The sequence below is a fragment of the Anser brachyrhynchus genome, assembly GCF_964034855.1.
Source record: "Anser brachyrhynchus genome assembly, chromosome: 2".
Classification (NCBI taxonomy): domain Eukaryota; kingdom Metazoa; phylum Chordata; class Aves; order Anseriformes; family Anatidae; genus Anser; species Anser brachyrhynchus.
In genome coordinates this window covers 135,552,085-135,574,506 of record NC_137695.1, presented here as the reverse complement: position 1 = coordinate 135,574,506, position 22,422 = coordinate 135,552,085, and the positions used below count along the sequence as shown (strand labels likewise).

Sequence of the window (22,422 nt, the reverse complement as noted above, 5' to 3'; positions counted from 1 at the left end):
TTCAGGATCTCCTTTCTATCATATATCCATTAGACATCATCAGGTATTCCATACGTACTCCATAAAGTATTGAAATAACTACAAAAATGTACAAGAAAGTTTGCATAATATCTATACCAATACACCTTTTTAATGTGGGACTGAACTGTGAGAGGGTATTTGAGGAGTTCAAAAACGGACATGATAGATTTTTGCTATTTCTTATTTCAGAAAACTACTTTGACCTCTTAGCAAGCTGTTTGCAGAACTAAACATATTTAAAAGCCACAAGCTAATAAAAAGCACATTACCCTTCAGGAATATGTCCCACAACTTCTAGCCCATAGGCGTATTCCATATCAGCATAGTAGCAGGCAGCAGATGTAGCAATTATCTATTTGATTCAATACAGAAAAAGACATTATGTTTCTGTTGCTTTCAGGTTCTCACATGGTCCCTGTTATTGCCATAGCTAAACACATGACGGTGTTCATGAATTTATCCTTACTACAATTCACTATGACAGGGAAGTATTATTACTAAAATTTCAGCAAATGTGGAAGTGAGGCAAAAGAATCTAAGATCTGGATGCAATAATGGGTTTAGAAAATACGTCTGAATAAGGTCTATAGTGGAGTTTAGCTGCTCTGTGCTAATAAAATCTTCAAAAGTCTCTGGAAAGCCTCCTGACAATCAGAATCAAACTGTCCCTGTGCAGCATGTGCCTCAGGCCACTTCCATTCATGCCAACAGCTTAAAGTAATTCATAATTTAGCCATTCCTGAGTGGTCTGAGGCAGATGATGTTGTCTGAGCACATCTAATCCAGACTGGCAGAGTTGACTTCAGCACAAAACCCAGTAAGAGGTGGTGTGTTTGCCTCCTATATATATGTTCCAGCACGGATAAACCTTGCTGAGGGAGAGGAAATTTTAGGCCTAAGGAGGTTCAACCTGTTTCCTGTACTTTTTGTGAGCTAATCACATAAATCCCAAAAGAACAGGATCAAGCTCCAGTCCATCATCCTTGGTCTGCTGCATTTTCTGGTATTGTTTAAAAGACAATACAGAAATAGATCCTAGAGCAGGGACCAGAACCTCCTTTTCCAGCATTTTTCCCATGAAAAAGGATTCTTTTGTAAACTTTTTTTTTTTTTTTTAAAAAAAAAAGAGTAATTGTGATGATCCACTCTGAAAAGAATCTTTCACTTTTTTAAAATTTTCTCTTAGATGTCTAGAGAAAATCAGAAACTTCTGTCCTGGTGCTGGTTATCTGACCATAGCTTAATCCTTAAAGTAGAGATTTACAATGCAATACCTAATTTCAATTTAGCCTCTGCCATATGAAAGGAAAATTGTAAGTAAACTTACAGAGAGCAATAGCTTAGGTATTTAAATTTCTTGCAGATAATTAACAGGCAATATCTAAGCCAGAACTACCCAGTACAAGATTTGCCTGGAGTTACAATGTGTCAGTTACTTTTCATTTTCTACTTCAGACTTACACTTTAACATTCTAGGCTCCATATTCTTGTAATTATGTAAAAAGTAGTAAGCACATGAAAAATATTACACAAATTGGGAATGTATGTCACTTCTTTCTTAATTATTTAGCCAAACTGTTTCCTGTTCTTACATTTAACATACAGCCATGAAAATTAGCTATCCATTTAATAAGTGGCAGGTGTGGCTGTGGGTAACTCTACACAACACAGTAAACTTTAGCAGATTAGTTAAACCACTGAAAACTCTGTAAAGAAAAACGTCTGATATTTGGCTTCATACTTACCAAAACCAGATCGATAGGAAGAACTATTTTAATGTTTCTCTGAAATTTCTCATTCAGTTCCTTAACAAGAACAAGCACCACAATGCTCAGCAAGGAGAGAAGTAAGGCCTCTAGTTGAACTGATCTGATATTTTCAAATATGTAGGCATAAATCTACGGTGATTGAGATGAACAACAAATTAGAACCAGATTACAAAATACACCATTCTGGGTCACGTGCTATGACATCTTCTACACAACTTCAAATGCTTTGAATTACCCAGGAGAGCAGAATCAGTGCTCCAGGATCTGAGTCATCTGACACGCTGGCTTCCACTTAACATTTTGCAAGGAAAAAAATCACCAGCATACCATTGCTAAATTCTATGAATTTTCAAAGACTCAAAATCTGTAGTGAATATTTGTATATAAAAATTCATACATTTCTATTGGTTGGTAGAAGGAAGCTAGAAAATTCCAGTACATCTGATATTTATCCTTTTCTTATTCCATTTTATTAAATTCAATGACATAAATGAGTGTTGCACAAAAATGTTAAGAAAAGCTCGCACAAAGATTTATTTTAGGTGTCCATAGCTTGTGACATCCATCAACTCCAATGGTAAAAGTAACATCTAAGGAAAAAAATTAAAAGACAGAAAGGAGGGAGAAGAAGAAGGAGAGAGGGCAAGAAGAAAAAGAGAATGAATAAATGCAGTATTGGCTGGGAAGAGAAGCAAGAGGAATCTTCCCAGATGATTGTCCTTTTCATGGCCTCCTCTCAGCGCTCAGGGAGGTACAGTTTCTAGAGTAACCGTATAGTTTCATCAAGATGCACTCAGTCTCCGTGTTGGTTGCTCTTCCCAATATACTAACAGCGCTCCACAGAGCACACTTGGATCAGGTCCAGATGTTGCATACACTAATTAGCTGTCATGCTTTGTGTGTGTATTGTTGGCTATTTAAATGACTATTTAAATGACTAATGCTATCTACAAGGCTCTATTTCTTTCCATAGCATGAAGTTATAGGTTAAAAGCCACAAAGCAAGAGATAGAAAGAGGCTGGGGGGAGAAAGGATGATTCACACATCAGTGGAAACTTTTTCTATGGGAAAAACAGCCACGGTGATGTGTGGGAATCTGCAGGTGCAAGGGTGCAAAGCACACTGGACCACAAGATTAAAAGTCCTGACACAGCAGACTCTGGGATGTTGGGGAATGCCTACAGTACTGCAAGGGAGAGACAGAATGCAGTGCTAAAAAAGGAGACTGGAGCAGAGCTACAGAGCTGCAAATGGGAGGCCTCAGCTGCTCGAAGTCTATGGCATGGCATGGTGCAATGTGACGTAAAGCATGGTCAGAATAATATTGCATCTGTGATAAAGAAAGAAAATATAATGCTAAACATAAGGAACCTGTGGAATAGAATGAATGAATAGGAATAGGAAGACTATGAATGAATAAAAGGGATCTATGATGATGAATACAAAATTATAAGTAACAGGCTTGGAAAAACACAGTTGCCTTCACTCCAGCACTGAGGACACAGTTATCAGTGAACTGTAATTTCAGTTCTACTCTGAATTTAAGGTTCCTGAAAATGAGGCATAAATCAGTATGATAACAGATTAACAGAAAGTAATGAAAAAAATCACAAGTCAGTTGTAATGGCTACAAAGGGCTGGTGAAAGTTGGTGGAAACTTCCATCATGATATACAAAGGAATAATTATATCCCCATCACAAAGTATTTTCAGGCCTTATGAATAAAAGCAGCAGTCCATTACCTAGAGGAAAAAAAGAGTAATGAAAATGGAAATAATGCATATGCTTAATAAAGCTGCAGGGGAAAAAACAAGGTAGGCTCAGTCCCTTGAATTCTGCATTAAGGTTTTGGTAACTACTGTGTAGCCTGAAATGCAAACTGTATAGAGAACAGAAGCTGAAATCTAGGCTGTAGATTTAGACTGCCTTACAAGTATCTTCCTTTAAAAAGACAGCATAAAGGATAATAAAATCAAACAACTGAGACTGAGATATTTAATTAAACAAATGAAAGGTGTTTCTTTTTCTGACAAAAACAAAGATCACTAAAATAAATTAGAAGTGGCATTTGTAGTTTTATCAAAATATAGATTAATAATTTTCTGCCCCACAGAATCTGTTTTCAAACAAATGTATAATGCTAACAAGGTTTGGTGGTTTCGAGTTTAAATACAGATATTTATGTTAGATGAGAAAAAAAAGACTAGAAAAATTGTCTTAGGAAAGGTTCTAGGAGAAAGGTAGTCAATATGATGGCATTTTTTCCCCATTCTAGTTCTATCACTCCTTGAAGACACAATGCTCATTTTGAAGAATGAGTAAATTACAAATAGGTTCCTGATTTTTCCTCTTGTCATTTCTATGAAGTTTTTCATAATTTATAAGGAAAAAAAAATACAACGAAAAACTCTAAAAATAGTTATGGAAAATAAGAAGAAATTGGAGAAGAAATGTATTTTTTTCTCATAAAAGGGAAAATGTAGACCACCCCATTAGCCTTGGACTTTTGACTGAGGATGAACAGTGTAAACCAGCACAAACATTTCTCAGAATCTGGAAGAAAAACATTTTAAAATCGACTTGTTAAATAAAATGATCTACATGTCATAGGTCTGAAGGATGGTAATCGAATGACAGTTTTTAACCACATATTGTCCCATTGTCATCAGACAATGTGGACTGTGTCTTGAGTGACTTGGGATGAGTCTCTGTATCCATAATTTTCTAAAAATGCATTTTTAAGAGAGTGCAGACCTTGGCTCAGTGCCCAAGCAGGAGCTGTGATTAATTAGGACAAAGAAAGCAATCTGGAAAACTACATTGCAAGCTGTGCCCACGAAGTCACTAAAGTCTGAGCTAGATCTAAGGTAAGGAGGTAAGAAAAGGGAAGAAATAGATTGATTCTTAATTGTTAAAGTCATAGAGATGTCGGCCTTTTTAAAATGAGCACTGTCAGCATTAGTTATCTCTGGCTTTGGTGTTGAATTTAGTTTGCCTAGACAAACTGAAATATAAAGAAGGGTGAACAAATATAATTCTAATGAAGGATTACTAAGAAATGTGCATAAACTTTTAGAATGTTTTTCTTTCTTTACAAATTGACTGAAAAATAAGATTTGTTATTTTTCTAAAAATATATAGCCAAAACTCCTAGAACTTTCACAGAATGCATGAGGCTGTCAGGGACCTCTGGAGGCCACTTGGTCCCACCCTTGTTCAAACAGGGATACCCAGAGCAGGGTGCCCAGCACCACATCCAGACAGCTTCTGAAGGTCTCCAAGAAGGAGACCCCACAGTCTCTGGGCAGCCTGTGCTCCATCACCCACATTGTAAAGTACTTCCTGGTGTTTAGGCACAAACCCCAGTCTGTGCTCATTCCTTCTTGTCCTCACACTGGGCACCAGACTGAACAGTTTCATCTCTCTCCGCCTCTCCTCATAGGACAGATGTTCCAGTCCCTTGCTGGCCTTATGTTGGACTCTTTCCAGAATTTCCAGATCTGTTGTACTGGGGGGCCCAGAACTGGACATAGTACTCCAAGTGCTGCCACACCATCACCGAGTATAACAGAGAGATCACCCTCCTTGCCATACTGATGATACTTTGCCTAATGCAGCCAAGAATATTGTTAGCCTTCTTAGCAGCAATGGCACATCACTCACTCATGTTCAACTCAGTTTCTACAAGGACCCCCAGATCCTCTTCTGTAGAGCTGCTTTCCAGCTGGGTTTCCTGGGGTTGTTCTTCCCCAAGTGCAGGGTTTTGCACTTCTGCTTGTTGAACTTCATGAGGTTCCTGTCGGCCCACCTCTGCAGCCTGTTGAAGTCCCAATGGATGGCAGCACGGCCCTCTGATGAAGCAGCCACTCCCCCAATTTTGTGTCATTTGTGATTTAACTGAGAGTGCACTCTACCCCATCATCCACATTGTTCACAAAGACGTTAAACAGGATTGGACCCACTACTGATACCTGGGGTACACTGCTATCTACTGGTCTCAAACTAGACTTTGGCCACTAGACACTGTAGTGTGGACAGATTCTCTGAGGATCTTGTGGAGAGCAGTGTCAAAGGCCAAAAAAGATTATTTCAAAAATGAGTATGGAAGCTGAGGCAAACAAAAGAAGAATTAAAAGCAACAAATTAGTTATAACACCTTATACAGCTTAAGAGTATATGGCCCTATTACGTTTTAAAAAAAAAATGTTTGTTTGTTTTTTGACAAATACAACACATTGTGTGAGGAAAAAAAAAATTCAGGTAGAGGGAACAAACATGAAAAAGAGGGGGTAAAGGACTGATATTGGGAACATGAAGACTTTCTCAGCTAACTTGCAGCACCACAAGGATTTTACAACCAAGTTGCAACACAACCACAAAAGACTGGTTTTTGCAAAGTAGGTTTGTTTACATCGCAGGAGATCACTTTGTAGTGCTGCATTTTCTCAGAAACTTGTGGTAGGATAAACATATCTACACCAGGATAAAGGGCAAATATAGATATGTCTTTCTGTTTTCGGATACTAAGTAAAACTTGTTGATAGTTTTCTTCCTGTCCCTTGTGAAAATTAGGTTTCACGTGTAGCGCTGTCTTACCATTTGTCTTTCTCACATTTACCTTGCCATTCCATTTTGTAAAATCTCTATTGATGCTGCAATGTGCAGCTCAACTGCAGTGTTACAAATCGTATACAGGGAAAATGAAATGTAATATATTACATAAGCTATGTGTAAACACAACAATCCCATAGGCTCGATGCCAGTTTAGTAGATTTGTTCTCCATATACAGTGCTCATTTTTACATATTTATTCGTGATCTCACTCACTGTAAAAGAATACATTTTACTGGCTTGTTTTACTTTTAACTCTCCTATCACACTTTATTAAACATTCTTTTTCTTGCTTTGCCAACCCAAAGGCTGCCTGAAGCAAAACAATGGGCTTTGTGAGTGGGAGGTGGTCTGGAGTGGAGAAAGGAAAAAAATACAAATAAAACGCAAAAATACCAGTCTTTGGGGTTTCATGAATTTGGAGTAAAGAACATGTCCAGAAACACATTGCCAAATTCAGTGCTGTTGACTGAGATACTGGAGTTTCTTGAAGCAATCCATAAGTCTAAACAGATACCAGAAGCATTTAAAAATACTTTTATGGTTAAATTGTCCCTTCTACATATGAAGGCTTTCTCATTTGTTATTATTTTAAGTTGCACAGAGTTTTGTTGTTGTTGTTGTTCATTTGTTTTTACACAATTCTACAGAGCAATTGAAAACCTTAAAAATATATATATACTTGGAAAATGCTCAGAGGAGTTTGATTTCAAAAGTGAAATGAAGGGCAAAGACCTTGTTTCAAACACATTAAAAATACAAGGGATAAGGGAATAGATTTCTTTCAAAGCATTTGAATGACTTCACTTATGATATCATCAACACACCAACATGGAAATATTTCCTTCTACTACTTCTGTTCTTTATTATTGCTCATAATGTATATTTTGATTATGTCTTGGCTGTGGTGCTGAACACTAGTCATCTCCACAAGATGATAATATGCCTATATGTAAGTAGAATCACCATGGAAATATCATGAAAAACAAAAAAAGGAAAAAATAGCTGCTCTCATTTTATATTAAGAAGTATTTATGAACAGGCTTTTAAAGAATAAACAACTTTTTTAATATATGGTGAATCATTTGTAATAGTCTCACAGGCCAACCAACTACTCATAAAAATGACTATGACATTTTTACTTATTCTTACAAGATATATTTACTTGTCTTTATTATATGTCCCTAATTCTCATCAATAAACTGTTCCTGTAGAAAAACTTACTGATGTATTATCCAAATAAACTGTTACCAAATGTATAAAATACTATAAAACAACATTCTGAAAAGCAACATCTTTTTTTTAATCACATAGTCTAAATTAACTAAGTTCCCAAAATAAGAAGAGAAAATGAAGAGTTGAGCAATGCAAGAAACTGGTCAATCTTTTTAAATAAAGTGTCCTAATTTAGTAGCTAACTAGAACAAGCCTCACCTCTTCCCTCATCTGGTAACCGAATCATCTGTTGCTATCAGTTCAAAGTAAATATCTACTGAGCGAGTAAACATAATTTTGCTATGAGTAAAATGTCATTTTGACAGATATTATTGTAATACTACTAATTCTTCAGACAAGATATTATACTCACAACACCTAAACTCGGAGTTTGCTAAAGTTAACTTAAAGAATCTATTCTCAGATCTTTTATGCAGTAAAATCATACAGTATAGAAACCCTGAAAGATTTCAGCCATCAATATCTACTTTCCAAAGGGAGCCAACATGATAATATATAAAAGGTTTTATGCACTTTATAAAAGCTACCTTGAAGCTGTATACTTGCTGTACTTCTGGCCAAAAATAAATAAATAAAATAAATCATGTCATAAAGTAACACGTAACATATCTAGGGTAATTTTTTGCATAACAAGTCCACAAATCATGAGTCACGTTTATTTTACTACAATGATGGTTAGGTTACATTGAGCAAAATATAAAGAAAATAATGACATTTGTAATATACAGTGTTCCCTCTCAGATGCTGGTCATACGAGAGTTAACCCTCCCTGTAAAAGTATATAAAATCTGTAATTGCTCATGTTAATGAAAGGAATTATTGATGCTATAATACATTTATATTGCAAATTGTTTATTGTACCCTTTCAAAATATGACCGGTCCTGCTAACTCTTCATCAAGTTTTTCTAATCTGTTTCTACAAACAGAAGTAGCGAAACAAAGATTTTGGTATTACTTTTTTGTTCATTCACACACATGCATCACAAGTTCTGCATATATATATATATAAAGAAAAAAAAAGCATAGCGTGTTAAGAAAATGTTAGCTAATGAAATAACCCATCTCATTTACAGAACTCACATGAAAAAATCCTAGTGGTCCTGATATATATGGCATTTTCATTCCCAGCAAGTACTTCACTTGTGAAGTCACCACATGTGTTGCTGCTCCTGTTGTCATTGCGCTGATCACTGGTTCTGTTAACAAGAAGGTGGCACTGCCCAACTGCAGCATAAACATTGCTACCTGGAAAGCAAAGGTATATGCATCAGCAAGCGTAATAAAGTGCAGCTTCCTGGTGATAGGGCAGTGAGTCCTTTTAATAAACTGTAAGATAATTGAGAATAGAACACACAAGTCCTCTGAAGGATGAACTGAACTTAAAACTGAACCCGCTGGTTCATCTGCATTATCTCATTCACATCAGGGGTTTACCAGACTCTACCTTTAGCTTAGTAATGAAAGCCAACTTGGAAAAGCTGTCTTCATGTGATGCTTATTATTCTCTCTTGCTCAAATATGGGATAAAAACAAATACTATAAAAACATCAGCTGAATAAGCATGGTGCTAAGATTCATTACTGCTCCTCTGATATTCATACTGAGTAGGCAAAGGGTCATGGTCCACCTAACCAATGCCAACTTGTCAATAGCATGATTCCCAATGTCAGTAATGTCAATAGCTACCAAATTTATTAGGTGCTAAAACTGCAGAGACATGAGGCTTACACTGAGCTTTGCCCTGCCCCAGGCCACTATGCCACCAGTGTCCCCATCCCACAAAGTCACACATCATCTTAGCTCCTCTGGCAGAATTTAGCCATCTGATATCCTACCGACCCTGAGCATATTGTCTGATATATCATGATACTTGGTGCTCTTGTGCTACAATATCATAATATCAAATATTTCTCGTGTGACCAATCCAGTATCTCTAGTTACATCAACTTCAAATGCAGAGGTTTCTGTTTTTGCAGCTATTCAAGTAAGGGAGCTACAGAATTTGCTTTAGATGATGGAGGGTACAAAAATATTTTCTTCTTTACAGAAAACCAGAGAAGTTTATATAGCTTCATGTTCTGTTTCAACAAAACTTATAAAATTATAGTAAAAGTAAGATATCTTAAAGATTTTAAAAATCTGCTTCCTATGTACTTGGGCAATACTTGAACTAACTTAAAATAGAATATCTGTATACAATCAGAAAATTTAAAACAAGAAGAAAAACTCAAAATCTAATTTCATAAACACAATCCTATATTCAAACTAGATTTCTCCTCTAGGAAAAAAAAAATAAAAAAGGAAAGAAAGAAAGAAAAAAAAAAGTAGACACTGGCTCAGCTATATTTGATCTTGAAGATAATTTCAGCTGCCCTGCAACTTTTACATAAGTTATTTCAGAGTGCAGGGATAAGGATCATAGAATATTATTCCTCTCTAATCTGGGAATCTGTTTACAACTATTGTAGATTCTTCATACGAATATAGTACAAAACCCCAAAGTATTAAGTGTCCTACTACTACATTATCTCCCTTTATCCCAGACTGCAATCACTTATTTTTTTTAAAGAATGAGATTTGACAGAGTTTATTTCTTTGACCAAGGTTGTTACTGACTTACAGATGCTACTGTGGTTTGCATAACATGTAATACTTTGCTGGATGACATTAAACTACATTTAAATTATTCCCCTTACAATGAGTTCTGCAGAATCATTAGATTAAAAATTGTTATTTTTTTTTTTAACTTTTATATCCATTTGCATTTGTTGTTCTTCTGCCTGAAAAGTTAAACAACTCTGCTCAGAGTTGTTTATAACAATACTTTCCATGAGGATTATTTTGTGTTTACCATATTAAATACAGTCATTTCAGAACACATCAATCTCCTTTATTTTTGTTTTTGTTGCAGTTTTGAGGTTAAGACAATCCTTTTCAACTGTTATTATTCCTTACACATGACCACCATTTGTTTTTTCACCATAACTCTCACCTGTATGCAGCAAGCTACAAGTATAAAAGCTCACAAAAAAAACCAACAATAAAATTAAATAAATTTAAAAATAAAATAAAATAAAAACAGAGTGGCTTTTATTTAACAGAATAACCTCTAGTGAGCAATTTCCTAATCCCTTCAAGAGATGAAATATGAGAATCTTTTTCTCTATTCCCAACTAACAGCATGTGAACTGCTCAGTACTACAAAAAAAAATCAGAATATTGATTGCCATTCCAGATTGGACCCCAATAAAGATAATTACTGTTATACTCTCAGTGAGTAGTAATTTAGTTAGTCATGCCTAAAACCAGTAATTACTAACTTCAAAATATTTTGTTTATCTGTTTGTTCCAACAGTGTGCCTATTCAGATATTTAAAATATTTTTCACAGGAGAAAAGTTCAATAAGAAATAAATTTTCCCTCCTCTAGTGAGTTTTTCTTTGTTTCTTAAGATCAGTTTGTATTATATTGTTGTGAAATTTCTAAACGTATTATATTTTAGTTTCCAGAGGATGAAATGGATGTTTCTTTAGTTGTGGAATCAAAACCACGGAGGCTGTTCAGTGAAGTAACTAATATCACTGAGAAATAGTAGTTAATATTAGCATTTCAGATAAAGTTATTATTACTATAGTGAATTACAGAGATTTACGACTGCAGAACGTTACAACTTCTGCATCACACTCACATTTACTTTTTTTTTTTGACCTTATTTTTTTTTACTTTAATTTTTCAGCATTTTGAGGCCATGTGACCTTACTTCACAGGTAGAAACTAAAAGGTTGGTCACATTTAAAGCACACTTACTGTTTTTGTATAACTATGTATAACTACGGGTTATATAAAATAAATACAAATCATGACTATGGTTTCAGATGGGCAATTTCTGTAGCCACTCAATGAAACAACAATGAAACAACAAGCACCAGCCTATGCTGATCATCAGTCTCTTACTGTAGAAGGTAACTCAGGACTTCCAGAAACAAAGGCAACTCTTCATCAGCATGTACATCCTGCTCTTTATTTACTTTATAGCTAAATTAATTAAAAATTATATAAATAGCTAAATTACATATATATATATAATATATTTTATATATATATAGCTAAATTAATTAAATGTGCATCCATGAAGCAACCAGAAGAGAAAACACCTGAAAGGAAGGGTGTAATTTTCAGCATAAGTGTGAAAGTGTGAAATTCCTGTTGTCCTTGCATGTAATGTACAGAACTGCTTAGATGGAGAGGAGGCAAAAAGTTGTTTGGAAATCAACTTCCCAAAACCATTTTCATGTGAGTTTTCCTGTGACATATATACTTTGTATTTTTAGCATTTATACAGTCATAGATCAAGTCTCAAGTTAACCTTCTCTGCTGGAGAACAGACAGTCCATAGCTTGGCTACCACTGCTTTTTGGATAAACACTATTTGAGAGTAAGCTAATGTGCTGCACAATTGCAGCACACCAGGTTACGTCATAAAATCTTTCACCCACTGAGCAATAATCAAAATGCAGAGTTTAATATTCTTAAAGAAATTTACAGTAATCTACTTTATCTTCATTACTGTCATGATGCTCATTTTTGTAGGTTCCTAGTCTTTTCTGGTATACTGTATGATTTTCCTTCCCTGTTGATGCACAAAAACTACAGAGAAAACTGACTGTGAAGCTTCAGAATAGCAAATAATAAAATGCAAAATACTGTCAAAAGCAAATAAGTTTCTCTTTTTGTTATTTGTACTAATGCTGTTTTTTTCTAAAACTGTAAAAGGAATAAAATTTTCAGATAGTTTAAGATTGTCTCCAGATTTTTTCCTTTTTCAAAATTTAGTTCTTAGGTGATGAGGGGATAAGTAATTCAAAGAGAGAGTAATCTCAGTAAAAAATAAATAAATAAAATAAAACAGTTTTTCTAGTTTCTTTCTGTGTCTTTTTCAGTACCTCACAACAGGAAAAAAATTGCATTAAGTAAATTTTCTTGAGATTTTGTTTTCACCAGATATACATTCTTGATAAAATTCATGCAAATGAAATCAGAAGGAGCTGTCAGGGAAAGGGAAAATACCCAGGAGAAAGTGAGGGGAAAAAAAAAAAAAAGAGATCACAGAAACAAATTATAAAACCAAGCGATTAAACAGAAGTGGTGGAGTAGAAGAAAAAGATGGGGATTTAGCAAGGAGAAGAGATATGAGTAACTGCAAAAAGCAGACTCCTCTATGTTCATTAATTCAAGCACTTTTGGTTCTTGTCCACTTTCAATACTTACTTCCCATGACAACGAGCTCAGTTTATTATTGTTAAAATTCCACTCTCATTGTGTAGCCAATTTAACTTTATGGCCAGTAAGAATTTTTCACGCAGAACGGGCTCTTTGGAAATCACTAATCTCAAACTTTCTGTCCAAAGTAATTGAGTCTGATAACATGTTACCTGTTGCATGAATTCAGTTTTGGAGAACATTTTAAAACCCTCAAAACTCCATGTTCTTGAAGGAGATGATTCTTTTTTGAACATTACACAGAACAAGAAGTGGTGGTACTCTTTTGGATCATTTGCTGCCTGGGCTAAGAAGATGAGTTCAAGCAGAGGCAATATCTCTTGGAAGGAAACAGTACAGACTGTGAGCCTCTCATTTGGTATTTTCTGTAGATTATCTCAAAATCAGAGGTTGCAAAAGTGAAGATATCTGGGGAACTTCTGGAGACCAACATGACACGGACAGTTCAGCTTCATTGAGTCACCAGTTTAAATTTCTTTTTGGCCTGTTTAAATAGACATAATTGGTAGCTTTTGTTCTTTTGATTTAGAATCACAGAATGGTTTGCGCTGGAAGAGACCATAAAGCCCGCCCAGTTCCAACACCCTGCCACGGGCAGGGACACCACCCACCAGACCAGGTTGCCCAAAGCCCCATCCAGCCTGGCCTTGAGCACCTCCAGGGATGGGGCATCCACAGCTCCTCTGGGCAGTCTGTGCCAGTGCCTCACCACCCTCTGAGTAAATATTTTTTTCCTAGGATTACTGCTCTTAAGTTCATTATAGCTGAGTTAGAAGTATTTTGTAGCTTCTGGTGGTGTGTGGAATGAGCTTTCCTCACTCCAGGACCTGAAGAAGACTTCTTTCTGTGGTTCAGACTAACAAGTAGCATGCTGTGTTGTGCTGTCATTGTGGGAACCAGAACTCCCATCCATCCTAGCTGTCCTTTCTAAAATGCAGAATATCAGCCTGCAGAAAGTCATTAACCAAAGCTTTCCATTGTAAAAGGAAAATGAACTATTTTCCTGATTACCAACGTATAATAAAGATTCATGTTTGTTTTCAGAAAGAACTACATATTACATACAATAGCGCAACATAATTGTCTCCACAGGGAAGCAAAGTATTGGATGAGAATATTAGCCTTACAAAAACATACTTCATGTTCAAAGGTACTCCTTCCTTATTAAGCAAACTTATAGCAGGTCACATAAATAACCAAGTGTAAAAGTAGAGTTTAATGCTTTTTAAATATAGTAGCTGAAAAATAGTGTCAAATCATTTTTCTGGCCAAGTAGGTTCAAGTCTTTACCTACCCGTTCTAAGAAGGAACATGCTGTTTTGGAGAGGGACAGTTCGTCCTTTGGGTGGAAAATGCCCATGGTAAGGAATAGTCATAGCGTCAGCCATTTATATGTAATTAGGGACTGGTTAGAACACTGTGTTTCAGTATAAAGAAACAGCTTTATGAGCAGATAACAAAACAAAGGTTTGCTCCTTTCCCAGACTAGTACCGTCCCATCTACAGTGATGATTCCACTTCCTTTCACATTTCAGAATGTCCTCAATGGAAATCTTTTGCCCTAAAATACATCATATAAACCTTCTCATAACAGAACACCACACCTATTCTATACGGTTCATTAATTTTTGGTTTAGTCTGATCAGAAGACGACACAGGTCACTGATGTAGCTCTCCACTACCAGCAAGATTCACCTTGTCTCCTTATCTGATAATTGCAGCAACTGCTAGCCAGGAGAATGGAATCAAGAAGAGAAATGTGGATTCTCACAATTCACAGCACCTAAGATGATGGCAAAATTTAATCACAGCCTTTATCTGGACTTCCACCTGAATGTCACTGATGCGTAGCCTCTAGGCAGTCCTCTGGGATATGGGAAATACATATTTTAATCTGTTCTCTGTGTCCTAGATAAATGCTCTGATCATTGCACTTGCATGAAGCACTAGTGGCAGCACAACAAGCACCGACTCTATTAGTAGGACTGTAATAAAAACAACCTTACTGACCTGGGAGAATTGCCCACACACTTGGCACAGCTCCCTCCCAGACTCACTTTGAAGACTCAGGCAGAGGATTTTCCAGTTCTTCTCATTCCAATCAGGCATAAATAGGACGGAGGCTAAGACAAGTCAGCTGGGGCAGTTTAAAGCATATGAAAAAGCAGAACTTTTCAGAATGAAAGAGGAAGAGGTCTAGAGGATTTACACACCTAATGGGATTCTGCAGCAGCTAAGTAAAATTTTTCTGCATTGGATTTTGAACTTAGATCAAATGCAGGAAACTTCCCATTTTAGGCATTTGGGCATTTCAACACACGTGGGGATGACATAAGAGACTGCCATTCTCTGAGCACAGCACTCCCAAATGTGTATGCTCAGAGGACTTTTAGCTGTTATAAGCACTCTGCACATGATGCAGTGGTGTGTTACACTCATTGGTGCACATACAGAAGCCAGGCACAATTACAGAGTCACTGAATCGCAGAATGGTTGAGGTTGGAAGGGACGTCTGGATGTCACCTGGTCCAAACCTTCTGCTGAAGCAGAGCCACCTAGAGCTGTTTGCCCAGGACCATCTCCAAGGAGGGAGACTCCACAGTCTCTCTAGGAAAGGCGTGATGTGATCTGCACCAGGTCTATCTACCCTATATGTTGTCTCTGGGGGTTCCTTCATATGGCAAACTCAAGTTATAAGTCTGTAACCAATAAAAGAAAACAAAACCAACAACAACTGACATAACAACAACAACACAGCAGAAATGGCCACGCTTCTTGATACTCCCTACCAACTAGCATAAGCACATGCCCCAGTCCCTTCCAAGTCCCAAGCCACTGGAGATGCCAATGTGGGCTCCTTAGCTCATCCTTTGCATGGTAGAGGGACCCAAAGCACCAAGTGTAGAGATCTGGGTTTCTTCCAGGAGGTGAGGTACCTAAGAGGTGTTGCAATGTCAAGTGCTGGAACATTTCTTCCATTTTAATATTTACAAGGAAAGATGGAAGCCTTCTTTGAAGACCTAAGCAACTGGCAATGGATAAAGGAATTCAGTGCTTGTGGTGAAAATAGGAAAAGAGGAAAATTTAAAAGACCTCTGATCATTTGAATAAGCTTTGGAGAATCATTTGAAGACATCTGTTTTACTAATTTATTTTGCTTTAATGATGAGTGTATGAACTCTAAAGAGAATTTAAAGATGTTTCCCCTACTGTTTTTAATTATTGAATATTGTATAGTATTTCTCTTCAGGCCAAAAACAATAGAAAACCTCAGGAATATGTCAGTGCTTACCAGAGAGCTGATTCATGTTTTGTTTCTGAAGGAGAAGGAAAGGGAACACCAACAGCAACTGAATGTTTTATTAGAGCTGACTGAATGTAGTTTTACTTCACATTACAACACCCTAGGAGCATGTATACAAATAATTACTGCATCTCAACCAGCAAATTCTTAAAGCACATTCAGTCTATCATTCATGAACATCAGACCAGACCCATGGTCAGTTTTTCTCAGAGAAGTGAAAAAAGTATATTACAGAAGTCAGAGCTGTCACAAATGCCAAACATCAGCAGCATACAGAATGTGTTCACCATTTACCTGAATGATTCCTCCCAGAAATGAAACTGCAGCTGCAACTCCAATCCTCTGCATTTCAAACTCTGATAGGCCCAAGACTCCTGAATTATTGTTTGCAGTGAAATTAGTGCCAGCTGAGGGAACAAGACGTTCAACTGCATTGGCAGATATTAAGGAAGTCAAAGCAAATGTTCCTATAAAAAAAAAAAAAAGCCGCAGATTAGTTACCAAGGATTGTATATCTGTACTCATCACTAAAGGTCCCTTTTTCAAAACTTCACCATTTTGAGTGAGTGTCATTTTGTGCAATCCTAAAAATAATTTCTAAGATAATATTTTTACATATTACTAATTTCTTCATGTAAAATACCATTTGTACATGTAAATTAAATGCAAACTTTTCATGATAATACTTATTCTTATATTAAACATATTAGACAATATTAGACATATTAATAAAAGAGGTTGAAACATAATTATTCACAATTATTTGAAGATATCACAGATGTTTTTGACTTACCATGTGTGTGATGAAATATTTTTTGTCTAAAGGTCCCAAATGTTCACCATTCAAATTTCTAGGGTAATTAAATCATGCTATATACCTAATACTTAGCACAATATAGTTAGCAGATGTGAATGTTTAAAAAAAAAAAAAAAAAGAAAATTTGCACTGGAAGCAGGTTAAGAAAAAAAAAATCTTTTCTTAGAGTGGTAAAGCAAGTTTAATGAAACATAGATAAAGAAGGAGGATAATCCAATATTTTAAAGGACAAATATATCACATGGAGCTCCAATAACACAGAAAATGCCCAGTTATGTCAGCGCCCCTCAATGGCACATCTGGCCCAGTACTCTGACTCCAGCTGTTGAAATCAGAGGTATTACTCAAGGAAAGTACACAAGCCTGGCCACTTTCTGTGGTCTATTCCCCTCGTAAACCACAGCATCCATAGCTGTTGTATTGAGGATGCTAGTGGGCACATCCTTACCTGGTCCTTTTAGATTTTCCTTATGGACTAGCATTCATGAATTTGTTAAGTCTCTGTTTGAGCCTGCTTGTATTTTCTTCCTCCACAGCGTCCTCTGGGAGCAGGTTCCAGAGGTTCAGCATCTGCCATAGTATTCTCTTTATTCTATACTTTCTTTTAAAGTGATCTTTCATCAGTTTCACTGAGCTCTCATTATTCCTATTCTTCCTTATTTGTACAGAACCTGGTGAGAACAGTTCTACCGTCGACTTGGCCTCGATATAGTAAAACTCCCATCACAAGTTCTTTGGGACCCTACTAGGACTCCTCCACCCTGAAAAATGACCATTGAGTCTTATCTTTGTCTTCTTGTCCTTTAACCAGCTAATAATTAATAAAAGAACTTTTCTTCTATCACAAGGGCAATTTAGTTTCTTTAATAACCTTTGGTGTGCAACCATATCAGCAGCCGTTTGACCATTCTGATATCTTACAAAGTATTTATTTTTGTTATGTGCTTTCTAACACTCCTACAGAACTCTAGGAGGTTAGTGAGATGGGATTTTTCCTACATAAAAGTCATGCTAACACCTTTCCAGCAAACTCTGATCATACATAACTTTCAGTGATCTTATTTTTTACTGTAGTCTGTAATAATAGGGGAGAAATACAGTTTCTAGGATTCCCTCCAGAGCCCTTCTGGCAGTTGAAATCACTCTGGTAGTTCAACAGTCTTGTGACCTTGTCACAGAAAGTCCCAGTTATGTCTTTGTCAGAAAGGTGTCACAACAGTTTCCTTCCTGTCTTCCTCATTTTTATGTATTTAAAGAACTTTTAACTACCAGTTTGATCATCTTCTCCATGGCAGTTTTCAAATTCATTTTTTTAGCCTTCTAAAATTCCTGCATATGTCTGACCTACCACATTTCATGGCCTTCCTATCACAGATAAAGATGCTGTCAGAGGATCCTCCAAAATCACTTATATCAAAAGCAGACAAGAAAAACATGCAGGGATTTGTTATTCAGGTAAATAATCTTTCAAATTATATCAACCGTGTCACAGAAGAGATATTTCAAGTAAAAGTTGACAGAACATGGCCATTGATGAAATTTCCCATTTCATGCTAACGTAAGTGACTTAACTAACAAAGGACACCCTTGTAGCCTGTGCACATATAGAGAGTCCCGTTGATATTATAGAAGCTGCTGTTAGGAGAAGAGATTTTCAACTATGTACAAGGGCAATTACGGAGCATTTGGAGATCTGAGAGAGGCAGTATGGCTCCAATTCAGCCTGCTTACCACAATTACTTAACTGTGGCTGATGGGATAATTACATGAGACATTTCTACTGAAAGGATCAACAACACTTATCACACAAGTTTATTTAAAATAATAATAATAATAATAAATTTGTTTGTCTGGAAGACATCTGAACAGGTTTCCAGGTTTTCACAAAAGGGATTGTGCAGGAATCCTCAGCCACAGAATTGAGGAACTCTCAGCAAATCACTCTTTGAATGCTATTCTCTCAAAAGGATAAAAGATCAGCCTTAGCTGCTTGCACTTACCTGTTGCCTTATCTGTTTTCATTAGTAGAATTTAGGTCAACCAGATACTGATTTATCCACTTTCCTACATATGAGACATTCTTATCTTCCTAGTAATCGCACAATAACAAACAGCTGACAATCCACTGCCAAATTATTGTTTTTAAACAACTTTTTGTTATAGATTCGTGTTTTAATATATTTAATGAAAAAAAAACTGTTCTGAAAAAAAATAAAAGTATACTAATCTATCTCTACTCAAGTGCCAAAATTATTTTCCATATTCTAAATTTTCACTTTAAAAAATATTTCTTAAATCAGCGGAGTACATTCCATCACTCATTATAGCTTCAAGTTAATATCAGCATCCACAGCTCCTTCTCAGACATCAGAAGGCTCAAAAACTTTCTGCGCCTTTAAGGAAAACAAACTTCCAGCTTTCCTCCCGCTCTAAAATAATGTATAGCTGTTCAGAAATTTTAAATAATTTAACTGAATATTAGAATGCCTGGCATAAGAATTACTAGTCAGCCAAACATAGCATTGATAGCTTTTCCCCTAAAAGGTAAACAGAATTTACCAAATTTCTTTGTCCATACTGCAAAACCTAAAGACACTAAAATAATTCAGACGCACTTTGCTTTGTACTGTATATAGAGATATACAGATAGATATTTCTAATGGGTAAAAAGAGCTTTATTAATGCTTTCAGATCCAGTCACTGGTCCCACAAGCATACATTAGTGGGAGCAATACGGGATGCCAGAAGAGTGGATCATATAACATGGAGTGCACACTACTTGTCCAGGACTGCACAGAATATTCAGGACTAGACTTATATGCAGCTCTGCTGATGTCAGGAGTCTGGTACTTCTGGGCTATCGTTTCCTCAAGCTTGTCCCTGTTGAACTAGGTGAAACTTCATTTAAGGAAGAGGTGGATCTCCTGGTGTTTGGGTAATTCAACATTGTGTAAAATGGAAAAAGAAATCATTGTAAAAAGAAGAAAAAAATATATAAATATATTTCTGTTTAGTCTTTAATTTCCTTCCATTGATCTTATAACACACTTTTACTTCAATTGCCAGTTCCTTATTTCTGAAAACATTTTAACGAATAGACACTTACCTGTCGCAACATGACGTCCCATTCCAAATATGGCGTAAATAATGACAGGGAAGAAAGAGCCATATAAACCAAAAACTGGATGGACTGAAGACAGAACAGCAAAGGCCAGCCCTATGGAAAGTTACATGAAATTACTTCTTTGCATGAAGGTAAAATAAAATTGTTCTGCTTTTTTTTTTTTTAATGAGGAAATGTCTATGATTTTATTAAGAGCAGTAAAAGAAACACCTTCATTTACAAAAGTCTAGACCGTAAGCCACTGCAAAGACAACTTTTCAATGAGGATCAGGAAGAACTGAGAAAGGTTTTTCATCTATTGTCTATCATCAAAGTCTTCACACTTTCTTCTGCATCTTCACCACCAACAGAAACAAATTGGTCACAGATATGATCTATGGCCTCAGCTACTGTTTTTTCAGGTTGTCTCAATAAGTGTTTCCAAACTATTTTAATAGAAAACCCTCACAGGAGGAGGCAGTACCATTCCACACACCCCCATCCCAACAAACAAGGGTTTGAAACTGCCAGGGCTCCAGGCAGTCAGATGGTTATTTCTTACAAGCAGTTCAAAACCTATAATTTTGGTTTGGACGGAGCCCTTTCAGTCTGCTTTCTTCTAATTTTTTAAACAAAAAAATATTCCAGAGTTCATTGTTTTTAGGTGCCTGGGTTTTTTTAATCCTTCAGATATTAACATTTTTTTCATTATGTAAAGCTGTGGGTCCAGAAACACAGAAAATATTTGATTTTTATATTGAAATGGAAAATGAACTGAATTGGTTAGGATTTAACTTTACAGATTACTAGTTACCTTCATTGCTTAGCTATAGAGGACAATGTCCATCTTTCTCCAGGAAATCTTCTTTTAACAGAGACATATCTGCAGAGCAGCAGCTGTGGTTGCTGTTCAATTTCAGATATCTAAGATAGCAAGCAACTCTACATTGACTTCTTACAATGCAGCAGAGAGACTCCTCTGTCTGTCATTTCAGTTTTTCCTTCTAGCAACTAAGATTAGGGGAAATTGCCTGGCAGAGTACCTCCATAAATCTTGTTGGATACCACATCCTGCAGTAGGGAACACAGGACTGGCTTGTGCAACACACAAGGTGCCTTTCTGAAGTCCACCTTCAATGTGAGTGACCAGTCTAAGCTTTTATATAGATGTACGTGTGTGTTCTGGGAGAATGATCGTGCATGGTCTGGGACAGAGAGTTGGTTCACATCTATGGATCTAAGGAATCATTAGTTCTTTTATATGCTCTCCATCTTGCATTAAGTGTTCGGCCTCCATCAGTGATTACAAGGGAAGCACAAAAGCTCCCTCTTCACTAGGAAAAGGTAACAATTTTGAAAAGCAAGTTTTAAAATAACATCCATTTTTGCAGAAAGCAGATTAAAGTCTTATAATACATAACATTAGAATTAAATTGTATTAATATTGGACCTTGAAGCTTTCCTTCTAAAAGGAACTGAAGAGTTTTTCTTATAAAAGTAAATGGTTCGCATTTAATAAGTTTTCACCCTAAGAAACTTTATAACTCAGTTCAAGAAGAGGTTACCTTAGAAGTTGTACAAAACAAAACTAGAGGTTACTGTGATATGCCACTATACCACTATACTATACCACTTTAGCTAAGCTAAAATACTTAGAAGAGGGACCACTAACTTTTTCCTATTTGATATTTCCAATTAATACAGGATTAAGAACAGCAAACATTGTTCTTCCTCTCAGTATTTAAAAGGAAAACAAAGGTTCAGCTACCACAAAATATTCTGTTGTCATCTGACTGTAAAAGCCAATTATTGCCTCTCTACATGTATTTACATTTTTATATGTTTCCTAGGACATTATGACAATTGAAACTTTTGACAATTATGGCCAGAATGTGTTTGATCCAGCATAAGTTGTACGAGCTGTGTGTAGAGCACAAGAAGCAACACAAAAACTGCATCAACATCTCATTTCAGCTCTCTGAACAGGCCACAGAAGAACAGGGAGGCACAACCTGAACTCCTACAGCCAAGTTCTGTAAAACTGTGAAAGGGGCTATCCAGACCAGCAAACCCCCAGGATCCATGAAGGAATTTTTCTTTGCTCACAGACTTACTGCTGGGAAACACATCTCATCTATAGGCAGATAATCTGAACATAAACCTGGCCCTTGTTCTTGTCTTTTCACTTGTGGACTTTTCATAGTCTTCTTGTATTAAGTTTCTAGAAGTGGTGGCTCATTCTTTTCATGGTGAGGTCATAGCAGTTAAGACAGAGCTAA

General features: G+C 36.3%; 1 protein-coding gene across 7 annotated transcripts in view; it reads right to left on the bottom strand.

The window, feature by feature from the left end:
* Nucleotides 1-22,422, bottom strand: part of SLC26A7 (solute carrier family 26 member 7) — a 90,100-nt gene that overhangs the window by 33,859 nt on the left and 33,819 nt on the right. For 6 of the 7 annotated variants that reach the window (XR_013946770.1, XM_080580772.1, XM_080580773.1 and 3 more), the window contains 5 exons: nucleotides 20,147-20,257; nucleotides 16,518-16,690; nucleotides 8,720-8,884; nucleotides 1,767-1,919; nucleotides 291-373 (listed from right to left, as the gene is read on the bottom strand). Coding sequence is in view for 6 of the 7 variants with exons in the window: in XM_080580772.1 (XP_080436898.1) it covers nucleotides 291-373; nucleotides 1,767-1,919; nucleotides 8,720-8,884; nucleotides 16,518-16,690; nucleotides 20,147-20,257 (685 nt within the window). In the remaining variant the exon portion in view is untranslated. The remainder of the gene's footprint in view (nucleotides 1-290; nucleotides 374-1,766; nucleotides 1,920-8,719; nucleotides 8,885-16,517; nucleotides 16,691-20,146; nucleotides 20,258-22,422) is intronic. The other variant, XM_080580774.1, reaches the window with a different exon arrangement.